Below are 14,713 nucleotides of genomic sequence, written 5' to 3'. Positions count from 1 at the left end.
ACCCAGGGAACCATTCCTTGTAAGAAAGATTATAAAAAGAAGAGGGGAAAAAAGCAGTTCAGCAAAATTGATGAGCACATCAACAGTATCCAAAGTAGTTGCAATATTCAACACCCAGAATCTCCCCACCACTATTGAGCCTCGTAATAGCTGTAGAACTAGTAAGGACTCAGAGGCTATCCAGTCCTATCACTTCATTTTATAAATGAATATAGCAAGTCTAAGAAAGGATTCTGACCCCATAGTCAGTGCTCCCTTTAAGTTATCCTGATAATTCAGGTTTGGAATTCTTTCTCCATTTACACCACCACCAACACTGGAAAACTCCATTTCTCTTTCTATTAGTCCATTTTGCTAAATCTAATGGCCCTTTCTCAATCTTCATCCCTTTTGACCTTTCCACAGCCTTTAACACTATCAATCACCTCTTCTCCTTGATATATTAATTTCTTCCTAGTTTTTTTTTTATGACATTGCTTCCTCCTGGTTTTTAATCCTACTTAACTGCTCTTTCTTCAACTCTTTTGCTGCCTCTTTATGCCATTTCTATTAACCATGAATGTCCTTTAAGGTTCTATCCTGGACTGCCTTCTCTTCCACTTATAATTTTTTTTTTTACTTCCCTTCTGTTTTAGAATCAACACTAAGTATTGGTTCCAAGGCAGAAGGGTGGTAAGGACTAGGCAATGGGGGTTAAGTGATTTACCCAGGGTCAAAAAGCTAGGAAGTGTCTGAGGTCACATTTGAATCCTGTCTCTAAGCCTGGCTCTCAATCCACTGAACCACCCAGTTGCCCCCTAACCTTTAACTTTTTCAATGAGTAATTCCATCAGCTTCTATGGATTCAATTTTCATCTTTATGCCAATAATTCTTATTATTATCTATGCTGATATCTCTTTGCTGATAAATGTACTTATTTATCCCTAACTTCTCTGCTGACTTTAAGTCTTATATCACCAGCTGCCTACTGGCCATCTATTTTCCCCTTCATTCCCCCTCTTCCTGCCTCAAACCTTCTCCTCTTCCCAATTTTCCTATTTCTGTCTTCCAAGCCACCTAAGCTCAGAAATCCTTAACTTTTTATTCTCACTTATTCCTCCCACCCCATACCCAATATCTTGCTAAGTCCTATCAATCCTCCCTTCACAACATCTCACATATAACACCCCCTTATCTCCTCTGACACTGCCATCACCTTGGTGCAGCCAAGACTGTTGGCAATAATCTTCTGGTTGGTCTCTCTGCCTGAAGCCTTTCCCCACTTCAGGCTACCATCTGTCTATTCTACTGCCTGACTGATTTTCCTAAAATGCAGATCTGGCCATGTTACCTCTCCACACCTCATTCAATAAAGTTTAGAGGTTTCCTACCAACTTAGGATCAGTTTGGCATTCAAATCCCTTAATTACCTGATCCCATCATATATTTCCAGGCTTCTTACATCTTACTCTTTTTGCCACCACATACTGTGTGTGATCCAGTGACATTGGCCTCCTTGCTGCTCCTCACAAGAGATACTCAATCTTTTAATTCTGAGCATTTTTACTGCTTGTTCCCTATTTCTGGAGTTCTCTCCTTCCTCATCTCCTTCTATTGCTACTTTCAAGTGCCATCTAAAATCTTATCCTCCTTAATACTAGTGCTTTTTCCTCTGTTGATTATCTTAAATTTATTTTATTACATGTATATTTACTTATTGTTTGCATGCTGTTTTCCCCATTAGACTGTGAGGGACTGCCCTTGAGGACAGGCCCTTTTTAAAAAACAAAAAAGTTGTATCCACAGCATTTAGCATACTGTCCAGCACATAGTAGGTCCTTCTTAAGCAATGTTTGTTAACTGATTAACTGTGAATGGTTGAGTTAGCTGGTTCTATAATATCAGATATGTATCTCCATAATATATTAATGACTAATTATGACTAATCTATCATGCCAGTCATAGTAGAATGGAAATACCCATCTTGTTATATTCTAAAGTGGTATGCCTTCCTCTTAGTCCTGAATATCTTATTTTAAATTGATGTCCTCATATATCCCACTGCCTCTGCTCACTCATCTCCTTACTGACCTTGTGAATAAAGACTCCTTGATGTACTAAAGACATTGGCCTCATGCTGATTCCATTTCCTACTCTGATCTCTTACTTGTTTTTTGTTCTGAAGGAGATGAAATTAAAATTACTTAGAGCAGTTTTTCTTTTTTCTAGTACTTTCTAGTCTAGTCTGTGCCAGACTCATGATAATCTAGTTTTCTATCATCTCTTCAAATATCTTATTAAAGGAAGCATGTCAAGTTGAAAAAAAGGGCACAGTTCCTTTTTTCAAATGCTATACTAGATGTAAAAGTGTTGCAACATGGTACAAAGGAGAAAGTTCAAATCCCAACTTGCCAGTTACCAGTGTGATCCTGGACAAGTGAATTCATGTCCCTGGGCCTTTGATTGCTCATCTATAAAAAGACATGGTTGGACTAGATAGTTTCCAAAGTCCTTTCTAGTTCTAGAATGTTAATTGTTTATTATTATTCCATAATATTTGCAAAACAATGTTATTTAATAGCATCATTATTACAAAGAATGATATCCTAGTGGAACTTTTGCCCTTTTTTTCTACCTACCTCCTTCAGGACTGGTAATGTGTTTTTGAAAGATTTTTTTTTTCAGTCTTTGTGAATCAGGTCATTTGGAAATAGTGTCATTACTATTTTAGAGGTAGAGAAGGCGATGTACAGGTTAAATATTTGAGTGGGGAAGAAAACATCTGTTGGCATGGAAAAGCCATTCTTTTCCAACCTACCAAATAAAACACAGCTGTGCTGGAAGTTTTGAGTCTAATTTTCTTCTTCAATGGGTATGTGAGTGAGTGTATGTTTGTGTTTGTGCATTTTCAGAAAAACTTACCAAAGAAATGAAGCACTCCACCATCTGGAATTTGAATCCTCGCCCAATGTCCACTGCATCCACTAAGAACATCCAGGTGTTCTGCAGCTGCCTGAACTCAACTCATAGGAAAGCAGCACCCCAAGCAGCTGTGAGATTTCTTTTGCAGCTCAAATAACATTAGTTTGTTATTCTCATGACTACATGGTGGAGCCATTTTCTAAGAGACCATGATATGGAAACTTGTAGAAGAACTGGAGCCACAGCCTTTGGAACTGTAGGCCTTGTTAAAAGAAAAGAAACAAGAAAAAAAAACTAGCTTTTTTCAGTGGGCCCCATATGTAAACATCAGAAGCCAGTGTAATGTGTCCCTCCAGCTATCTGGTGAGTGATAAGGTTCACTGACAGGAAAGAGTAAGGCCATCTTGTGGGCTGCAAGTTTCCTAATTCCCCAGCTCCCAGAATCACAGTCTGTTAACTTCAGTTTTGGTATTGCCACCACTGAAAAGGAGAAAACTTTTTTTGTGCTGCTCCTAATTCTCTCTCCTGAGGGGCTCCCTTGAAATTAAGGTGAGTAGAAGATAGCCAAAGGAAAGATTTGGAGTAACACCACCCACTTCTGCTCCAGATTCCCGGAATCCAGCCCTTTTAAAACCATGGAGGGACTTTTTCTGAAAGTTTTGCTGCTGGGTGCAAGTTTAACAGGATTGCTTTTCTCTCTTGTGGATTTTCGTTTCTTTAGGAAGACAGGCCTCCAGAGGCCTAATTTTATAATCATTTTGACTGATGATATGGGATGGGGTGACTTGGGGGCAAATTGGGCAGAAACAAAGGACACTCCACAACTGGATAAAATGGCTGCTGAAGGGATGAGGTGAGTCTTAAAAAGATAATCACATCTCTTTGTTGACATGCCTTTGGTTGCCTCACACTGTGCCTGGGTTTAAACAAGAGCTGCTAGAGATGCAAGGACCAAGTCTGTTTATAATAATTCCATGGTACCCAGTCTATCATCACTGTTATTGTTATTCAGTCATTTTTTTTTTCCAGTTGAGTCTGACTCTTCATGATTCCATTTGGGGTTTTCTTGTCAGAGATCCTGGAGTGGTTTACCATTTCCTTCTCCAGTTCATTCTACAGATGAGGAAACTGAGGCAGTCAGGGTTAGGTGACTTGGCCAAGGTCATATAGGTATGTATCTGGGGCTGGATTTGAACTCACTAGTCTTCCTGATTTTAGGACTTGCACTCTATCTACTGTGCCAACTACTTGCCTTTATCACTGAGCACTTCATATTTAATATATGCTATCTCATCATGAAAATGATCTTTACACAGGCTCTTCTAATCACACACCCCCAGGCAAAAAGGGGCACACAATGGCTTATATAAGGCACAGCTAATTGTATATAATTATACATAAGAAATATATATAATGTAAATAATAACATACACATTTCAAGTGTTTTATGGTTACAGATTACTTTATATGCATCATTTCATTTGAGCAACTCTATGGGTAGTAGTACAAGTATTAATATCCCTGTGTTACTGATATAGAAACTAAGACTCAGAAATTAAATAATGTGACCATTTTTGGAGTGTCCCTTAAATGAATCAGTCAGTTTATCAAGTGCTAGCTCCAAATAACTTTTTTTTTTTAAACTACTACCTTCTGACTTAGAATCATTTCTGTGTATTGGTTCCAAGGCAGAGGACCGATAAGAACTAGGCAGTGGGGGTTAAGTGACTTGCTCAGGGTCACACAGCTAGGAGGTATCTGAGACCAGATTTGAATCCATCTCCTCCCATCTCCTAATCCAATGAGTCACCTACCTGTCTCCTCAAATAACGTTTATCACTTCAACTCACAAATGTTTATAACAAGTCTGAGTATCAGTAACTCCTGGATTTCATTCTTGTTTATGCAACTGATGAACTAACTAGACAAGAGAAAGTCAGTCTTCCTCCATTTCATTTTTTTCTGTTTTCTTTTCTTTAAAATCCTTATTCTTTCATCTTGTCAGTACTATCAGTTCCAAGGCAGAAGAATGGTAAGAGCTAGGCATTTGGGGATAAATGACTTGCCCAGGGCCACACAGCTTAGGAAGTATCTGAGACCTGATTTGAATCCAGGACCTTCTTTCTAACTACTGAGCTACCTTCATTTTTTTTTCCTAATGTGTGAAATGGAGTAGTAAAGGCTATTGTCTCCATGTAACATACTGACATACTGTCTTCATAGAAATACTAATTAATTTTTAAAATCCCCTAGCAGATTATTAGATAAATACTAATGAGAATATTTAAAGCCATAGATTTTTTGTCCTGTTTATTCTTTTCAAGTGCTTCCTTCTAGCATCCTTTCAGTCAAGCCCAAAGTGAGATGTTGGGAAAGCCCCTTATGCAAATTATTTTCTTCCTCTAACAAAGCATTCAAACCATAGCAGTTACATGATAGATATGAGAGAGACAACTAACTGGCAGTACTCTATCTCATATGGACAACTTTATATTTTTTACTAATTGGTTGATATCCAATTAAATTTAATTAGCATTTTTTTCATTTTTTATTGTCATGCAAAACACACTTCCATATAGTCATTGTTGTAAGAGCAAAGTCATATATAACCAAACCCCCCAAAATAAAGCCATAAATACACTGATATGAAAAGGGACTCCAACAGTTCTTTTTCTGGAGGTGGAGAACTTTCCCCATCACAAGTCTTTCAGGATTTAACAAGCATTTAAAAAACATCTACTATGTTGTATGCTATGTTAAGCTATTATGTGCCAGGCACAGTGCTAAGTTCTAGAGAAACAAAGGTAAAAAAAAAAAGAAACAAACCTTTCACTTGATGAATTTATGTTTTAATGGGGGATAAAATATACATACTTATAATTAAAACAAAGTAATTTCAGGAGGTAAAAGTGTTTGAAGTCTGGGAGATGGGGTTCAAGAAATTCCTCATTTATAATGTAGCAACCAAACTGCTTTGAAGGAAGCTAGTGATTCTGGGAGATGTGGAGATGAGGAGAGAGTAAATTAAAGACATGGTTTTTGTTTTGTTTTGTATTTTATATTAGAAGTCATTGAATAAATTTTAGTGAGAGAAAGACACACACACACACACACACACAGAGAGAGAAAGAGAGAGAGAGAGAGAGAGAGAGAGAGAGAGAGAGAGAGAGAGAGGAAATCCAATCTGTTATAAATTTGATAGCTATATGGAGGATAGATGGCAGAGGGCAGAGACTGGGAGCAGAGAGACCAATATGGTAGCTGTTGCAGGAATCCAGGTGAGAGGTGATAAAGATCTATACTAGGGTGGAGAGTGTGAGAGTAGAGAGGTCATGATGACTGGGAAAAACATGCTTCCAGAACTGCTATCATTACTTACTTTTGCTAGTCTCAGATGAGCAAGACCTGCAAAAGTGATAATTTTGGGGAAAGAATAGGCTTTATTGCATCTTGCTTGCTTATGAAATTCCAAAACCTGATTTGAGAGTATTTTAACAAATTCATTTTCCTGTTAGTAAATGCAGAGGTAACAAATATAACATCAATTGTACTAACATATTCTTGCATTTTCAAAGCATATTGGAATTTTTGCATAATAAAAGGTTGGAATTACCCAAAGCACACAAGGACACGAGGAGAAGCCATACAATGCTAGGGCAGAAGATGTTGCTCTTCTATCCCCTAAAGAAGGTGGCCAAGAATTCAGTGTGGAAGAAGGGAGAGGCAATGACTTTTCTCTTTTGAATTTAGGGAGGTTTAGGATCCTTGAATTTTTCCCATTTGGAATTGCTTTGCATCCATACCACATGGAGCCCTCCTGTTTCTCTACCTCCCTGAACTCCTTCCTATCCATCCATCAATTTCTTTGTCTCCCCATGCAACTGTTATGTTGCTCCATTCTTTTTAGTTAAATCTAGTGTTGCCATGATCCTCCTATCAGAGATCTTGAGTCTTTGTCAACTTTCATCATGAGAATATCAGACACAAGCTTAGGGAAGTCAGAGGTCATCTCACACTACTATGAAACATTAGAGAAAGACTTTCATGGGAATTATCTTGACTAAAACCAACAAAATCAAAGCCTGATGTCTCCAGATTGTTTTCCTTTGTCTTACCTGCCAAAGTGCAATTTCATTTTAAAAGCTTCATGGACAGAACTGAGAATATGCACTAATACTCCGTGATAATATCATTTGTTAGGAAGTAGAGTTGGTTGAGTGAAGGAAGGACAGAAATTTGTTTGAGTGAAGGAAGGGTAGAAATGCCATATACTGCAATGTTTTGGGCATTTTCTGGTCTCTTTAAAATCTTTGTTTGAAGATAAACTAATAGTAAGATCCCATTAAATGTAAACTCCTTGTGGGCAGGGTCTGTTTTCATTTTTGCCTTTATAGGACAATGCCTGACAGACTAAATCCTTCAAAAATGTTTGTTAAATTAAATTGCATAGCATGGAATTTTCCCTTGCAAGAATTCTCATGTATCTTAATTTTATTTATTTTTATAATATCAAAACTTTAAAAGGGTATCCATAGTGGAAAGGTGACCAGTTTTTGTTCTTCTGTTCTTCTTTGCTTCTTTAACATTAAAGAGCTGGGACTTAAGGTTCAGTTCCTACATTTGATCCTAGACAATTCATTTAGCCTCAGTTTCCTTATCTCTAAAAATTACACCTATTCTATTTACCACATGTTGTTATTATTGTTCTGTCATGTCTACCTCTTTGTGACCCCATCTGAAGATTTTTTGGCAGAAAGACTAGAATGGTTTGCCATTTTCTTCTCCAACTCTGAGGAAATTGAGGCAAACAGGATTATGCTACTTGTCCAGGGTCACATACCTAGTAAGTATCTGCAGTTAGATTTGAACTCAGGGAGATTGATCTTCCCAACTTCAGGCCCCATATTCTATCCACTGTGCCTCCCAGCTATTTTTTCACTTTAGGACTATTCTAAGGATCCAGTGAAGTCATCTAGTTAAAAGGCTTTGTAATGACAATATGAGCTGCTATTATTACCATTTTGCAGAGAGAAAAACAGACTCAGAAAGACTTTGTCTTTCATTCTTTATTATTTACTGATGTAGAATAAGTACTGGAATTCGACTATGATGATGCTAGTAAGGGATGTGTGGAAGGAGTGGCATTTGAGACTGGGTCACTGGATAATATTAACAACTGATATTTAAATTCTGGAAACATACTAACCTTTTCCTACCCACTCCAATTCCTTCTTTTAGAAATGTCTAAAATTTTCTATTTTCTTAATATTTTTGCCCAAGTTTTTAATCTTACCTGAATAGAAAACCTTATTGGTACTTGATCATTGACCTAGAATGAAATCCTTTTAACATTCATTTCAAAGGCCTAACAGGTTCTAAAAAGAAACCAAATCAAGAAGGAACTCTGTTGTCTTAAAAGATTTAAAAATAGGGTGGTAATCTAAGATCAGCACATTTCCCCATGCCTTTAGGCAGTTTAGGGAAATTATTTTACAGGGTCCCCTGACAGTAAAGTGACTGTTATTTTGTTTGATTAATCAAAACTACTTCATGGACTTTTTCCTCCTATTTGATCATGATTTTGGAGTGTTGATTTTATTCTCAAATCTTATAAATTGTATGTGGAAAATGACCCAGGTAGACAGATTTTTCAGACAGGATGGATTTCCATACTTTTAAATTAAGAAAAATACTTAGAATTATTTAACTAATTAATTTGTCTCTGGCAAGTTTGTGCCAAAATGCAGAGCATAGAATTTTTCTTCCACAGTATAATGCTTTTAAAATGGCAAAAAGCTTTCTATGAAGCATTCTCAGCTCATAATTATGAATTTTATGAAAATCTGCAAATAGTTTATATGAAGCACCTCGCATCAATCCTGTGAGGTAGGTACTACAAGTTGAATCATTGTCATTTATAGATGGAGAAGCAAAGGCTTGAGAAGTTGTGGCTTTTTAGCCATATGTCCTAAGCTCTTCATGAATCTAGTCTAGTACTCCATTCTCTCTGTTGCCTCTCAAATTGTGTGCTGACACTGAAAATGTCAATCCATTCTAAGAATTACTTTTCACTAATTTGACTGGGTTTTTGTTTAAAACAAGACTTTAGTTGTAGAAATCACCTAAGTTGGACTTAATACTTTCAAAGGCATTTGTGGTTTACATGAACATGTTGAGAATGAAATGGAGTGTTCATTAAATCCAAGAAAATAAATTCCTCTATTAAGTACTCTCAAATTGACAAGAATTCTTGGGAAAACTAGATAGCAATCAAGTTGGAATTAGTTTAGCCCAATATCCTTAAATCATACAGCAAAATATGTTTAAAACAGATTTTATGGTAATGATCGTTCCACTAAAAAATTAAAAGAGAACTAGATCAGATAACTTACAGACTTGGGGGAAAGTTGTTATTCAAGTAAGGGATAGAGTGATTATGCATCATAAAACAGATTAATTTATTTAAAAAAATTTTAAACCCTTACCTTCTGTCTTGGAATGAATACTGTGTATTGGTTCCAAGGCAAAAGAGTAGTAAGGGCTAGGCAATGGGGATCAAGTGACTTGCCTAGGGTCACACAGCTGGAAAGTGGAAAGGCCAGATTTGAACCTAGGACCTCCTGTCTCTAGGTCTGGCTCTCAATCCACTGAGCCACCCAGCTACCCCCAAAACAGATTAATTTAAATTACATGAAATTAAAAAACTTTTTATGTATAAAATCAGTGCAACTAGAGTAAGTTGGAAGTTGTCAATTGGGAAAAACCATTTTCATCAGATATCTTTGACAAGGGTCTAATATCCAAAGGATTTAATGCAAATATATAAAACTGAGACCCAGACTCTAAAGGATTTGTGGTTAAAGGATATGAGCAAACAGTTCTCTAAAGAATTACAAACTACTAGAAACCATATGAAAATTTATTTCAAATCACTAATAATGAGAAAAATTAAAATGAAAACCACCCTAAAGTTTTACTTTATTCCAAAGAAATTGGGAAATATGACAAAATATAAGAGTAGTCAGTGACTTGTTCAGGTCTCACAGCTGGGAAGTATCAGAGGCCAGATTTGAACACAGTACCTCCCATCTCCAGGTCTGGCTCTATCCACTGAGCCACCTAGCTGCTCCTCAACAAATATATATTAAGTGCTTATTGTATGCTAGGCACTACAGTAATTGCTGGGGGTACAAAGTTTTAGACATTAGAGACTTAGAACTGAAAGAGACTTTAGATATCATTAAATCTATCTCCCTCTCCAACTATTAGGGAGTAACTGAGGCCCAGAAGTCACTCAGCAATTAAATATCAAAGGAAGGATTTGAACCTATTTTTTCTCCTTTCCAAATCCAGAATCGATCCATTTTTGACAATATAAATAAGGCAGGAACTGTTTGACTTTTACTTTTGTATACTTAGTACCTGGCATATAGTAGAGGCCATAAAAATATTTCTTATTTAATTGAAAAATATATTGTAGCTGGAGTTGTGAGTTGGCCCGACCATTCTGAAAAGTAGCTGGGAATGATATTTTTTAAATAGTGAGTATAATGTTTATGTACTTTGACCTAGAGATCCAACTCAATGAGATTAAAGCCAGAAAGTTGCTAAAAACTCCAAAACGTTCAGAGCAGCCTTTTTTGTGATAACACAGAATTGGAAACAAGGTAGCTGCTCATTGACTGGGAATGGATAACGTTGTAGATACCTATTGACTGGGGTGTGTGGTTAAACATTGTACTTTTCTGTCAAAGAATGTTACTATACTATAGGAAAATAAAAATATGAAGGATTCAGAAAATAATGGGACGGCATGATCTAATGAGCAGAGTAAATGAAATAGAACCAGAAAACTTTATATGCAATGACTACAACAATGTAAAATAAAAAGAATGACAATGAATTAGTCCCCAAAGAACTGAAAAAAAAATACTCCTCCCTCCTTTTTTTACAGAGGTGGGGGTCAGTGTCTAACATTGTATATGTCGTCATGTTCAGTTAATGTGTTGGTTAATTATGTAGAACTTTTCTTTCTCTTTTTATTTATTATAAGGGATGGCTTGTTGGGGTAGGGGAATATATTTGGATATAAAAGTCATGTAAAAATAAAGTATATCAATAACAATTTCAAATTTTAAAATGAAGATAATAATATAAATAGTTTAAAGGAATTTGAGGAGAACCATGCCAAGGGTACTATTTCTACACGAACACGATTGATAGCATTGAGGTAGTTTTAGAGAATGAAGAGCAGGACCAGTCCCAGGAAAATTTAGGAAGGAGGCCAACACTGGTGCTTCTTAATGACCTCTTTCTAAGTCTTATCCCGCTTTTGACTGATAGTTTTAGGTACCTGCCCCCTTACTTATTTTGACTTTTTCCCTCCAACTGTTAAGGACCTTTTATATGCTATGCACTAGGACCTGGGATAGGAAGATGAAAATGCAGGAGTTATTGAGCTGACATTCTGTCAGGGGAGATGTGTACACATACATGAGGCAACTAGGGGCAAGATGGATGGCTGCTAGTCCTGGAGTCAGGAATTCTGGAGTTCAAATTGCTACTCAGACACTTCCCAGTTCTTGAATTGTAAATGTTTGTTGGCTTGACCCTGAGCTCTTAACATAGCTATAAAATAATGTAAAATTACATAAAATATATACAAAATAATATAAAATAAAATAAAATAGCTCTTAATTTCTGCTTAACTCAGTTTCTTCATCTGTAGAACAAGGATGATAAAACCTATTTCCATGGGTTGTTGTGAGGATAAAATGAGATAGTATTTGTAAAGCACTTTGCAAGCCTTAAAGTAATAGAGAAATATTGTTGTTATACAAAATACATACAAAGTAATTACAGAGTAATTTTGTGGAGTGTAGGGAGGAAGGCAGCAATGCCTGAATTTTCATTTAGAAGATATCATGGTATCCTCAACTTCCAGAATAAAATATTTCTTTTGTTCATGGACCCTTGATTGACCCCATTTTTAGAAGGAAAACATCCTTTACAACTTGTATAAATTGAGAGAGAATGGTTAACTAGACAGTGGAAATGGTAGCAAAAAGACCCCAGTTCAAGTCCTAATGTTTTTTAATGTGTGAATGTGGACAAGTCACTTAACTTCTGAGTCTCATTTTTCTTTTTGTGAAATGGCAATAATAATGACATACTACCTATTTCACACTTTATTGTGATAAAATAAGATACTATAAGTTAACATTTTGTCTTCTAGATGGTAAACTTCTTGAAAAATAAGAATCATCTCTTATTCATTAGTACCTTATTACAAGGTAGAGGCTCTAGACTTTATAAATATTTACTGAAGTAATGGATGAGTTTTCCTAGAGAATTTGCATTAAAACAAAAACAAAAACAAGAACAAAACCCTTACCTTCTGTCTTAGAATCAATGTTGTCTATTGGTTCCTTGGCAGAAGAGAGGTAAGGGCTAGGCTATGGGGTAAAGTGACACACTCAGGGTCACATAGCTAGGAAATGCCTGAGGCTAGATCTGAACCCAAGACTTCCTATCTTCCTTCCTGTCTCTTGTTCACTGAGCCATTTATCTTCCCCTGGAGTATTTGCATTTTATAGTAAAATTCTAAAGATTAAGTTTTTAAGGATGAAATTTCAGACACTGTGAGTTAAGAGTGAAAAATAAACATTTATTAAGCACCTCCTCTGTTCCAGGAACTATACTTACAAAAAGCCCTCAAGGGGATTATATTGTAATGGGGGGGGAGTATAAAGACATATAGGACAAGACAATTTTGGTCTGGGGAGTCACAGGAATGGTGAATGAAAGCAGAGGGCAGTTAATTGTTGTACTTCGTTCCAGCAACAAAGAGGGCCTCTAGATATAGTAGATAGGATGCCTCACTTAGAGTTAGAAAGACTCCTCTTCCTGAATTCAAATGTGACTTCAGACCCTTACTAGCTGTGTGGCCCTGGGCAAGTCATTTAACCTTGTTTGTGTCAATTTCTTCTTCTATAAAATGAGCTGGAAAAGGAAAGGGCAAACCACTCCATTGGCCTTGCCTAGAAAATCCCAAATGAAGAGTCATGATACAACTGAAAAATGACTGAAACCCCTCCTCCTTTTTAGTAGCAATGCTTGCATTGCTATTTGAGTATTTCTGAGTTAGAGGTAGAAGGGAGGGTGGGGAATGGAACAGGAAAGTATAAGTTTCTGCTTAGTAGGCCCTGGTTTTAACCAAGATAAATTTGGGAAGCCTGGTCTGGGGCCAGTTAGATATAATGGGTTGTATTTAATGCAGTTTTTTTTAATAAATAAATTTATTTAATTAATAATATTTTTCCATGGTTACATGAATCATGTTCTTTCCCTTACCTCCTCCTTCCCCCCTCCTGGAATCAATGAGCAATATCATTGGGTTTTACATGTATCATTGTTCAAAACCCATTTCCATATTATTACTATTTGCAATAGAGTGATCTTTTAAAGTCAATATCCCCAATCATATCCCCATTGAACCACATGATCGATCATATGTTATCATATGTTTTTCTTCTATGTCTCTATTCCCACAGTTCTTTCTCTGGTTTTAGTGCATTTTCAACTCACCTATCAATCAGGATAGCCCAGTTGAGGTCTGCTCTCTGCTCGTTTTGAAATATACTACTAGAGGGGCACCTAGGTGGCTCAGTGAATAGAGAGCAAGGCCTGGAAGATATGGATTTTTAAAAAAAAGAAAAAAAGAGAAATATACTACTAGAATGGCCTAATATAAAAATAAACAGGGGAAAAGAAATGATTTAAAAAAATTTCCCCTTTGAAGTCCCAAAATAAGTGACAGCACAAGAGAAGTTTTCATTCCAGCAACTTCTAATAATTGAAAAGATAACTTCAAAATTCCTCTCTTCTTATTTTAATGTCTGGTTTCATATGGTCAGTGCCTGCTTAGGTTGACTTGGAAAAGATCTTTTCCCAAATAATAAAGCCTTTTTGTTGTTTATTATTCTCTCTCCCTCACCCCATCTACCATGAGATTCACTAAGAAGAGGTGAAATTCAAATGGGTTCATTTAGCAACTTAATCACTACTTTTGAAAGGGAAGAGAAATTTCATTGATTGAAAGGTTTCTATTTCATAGAATGTCAAAACTAGAAGAGATGACAAAGAACATATAGGCCAACAGCTTTATGAAGAAGCACACGACTCAGACAAGTGAAATGATTAAGAAGTCCATCCAAATCCACTATTTTTTCCACTACATCATGTTCTCATTCATTTGCCTTACTGAAGATTGTAGACTGATTATTCATTCAATACATATTTATTAAGCATTTTGCCCAAGGTATTGTCTGCTAAGTACTGGGAATTCAAAGATGGAAAAGGATACTGTGCCTGTCCTCCAGAAGCTTCAGTTCAGTGGCAGGATGGAGGAGAAGATGGCATGAAAGCAAGGAGATGAGGTCCCAGGACACTGTTCTATAAGAGAAGAAATAGAAATCCCTGTACACTTAAGATCTTCTTATAGGAATATTACTGCTAGAGGGTAGAGAGAAGAAGCTTCTTATTTTTATAAATTATTATTGCTAACTAGTTGCTAAATCCAGTTGCTTCTACTTCTAATAGAATGTAGGGGCTGTCAGTGTCTTCCAAAGGTTCTGCCTTTTGTTTCAGGGTTCTTACTTGTCAAGTGAGAGATTTGGACTAGATCCTTCCTTCCTTTCCTCCCTCCTTTCTCTTTCTTTCTTTCTTTCTTTCTTTCTTTCTTTCTTTCTTTCTTTCTTTCTTTCTTTCTTTCTTTCTTTCTTTCTTTCTTTCTTTCTTTCTTTCTTTCTT

At 36.4% G+C, this 14,713-nt stretch overlaps 1 protein-coding gene across 1 annotated transcript in view; it reads left to right on the top strand.

The window, feature by feature from the left end:
• ARSG (arylsulfatase G) overlaps positions 1–14,713 on the top strand; it is a 200,204-nt gene that overhangs the window by 100,560 nt on the left and 84,931 nt on the right. Inside the window, exon 2 of the mRNA XM_044676410.1 lies at positions 2,893–3,755. Coding sequence (XP_044532345.1) covers positions 3,538–3,755 — 218 coding nt within the window. The 5' untranslated portion in view covers positions 2,893–3,537. The remainder of the gene's footprint in view (positions 1–2,892; positions 3,756–14,713) is intronic.

This window comes from Gracilinanus agilis, chromosome 4 (assembly GCF_016433145.1).
Source record: "Gracilinanus agilis isolate LMUSP501 chromosome 4, AgileGrace, whole genome shotgun sequence".
NCBI classification, from domain to species: domain Eukaryota; kingdom Metazoa; phylum Chordata; class Mammalia; order Didelphimorphia; family Didelphidae; genus Gracilinanus; species Gracilinanus agilis.
This window is presented reverse-complemented; position numbering and strand designations above follow the sequence as displayed.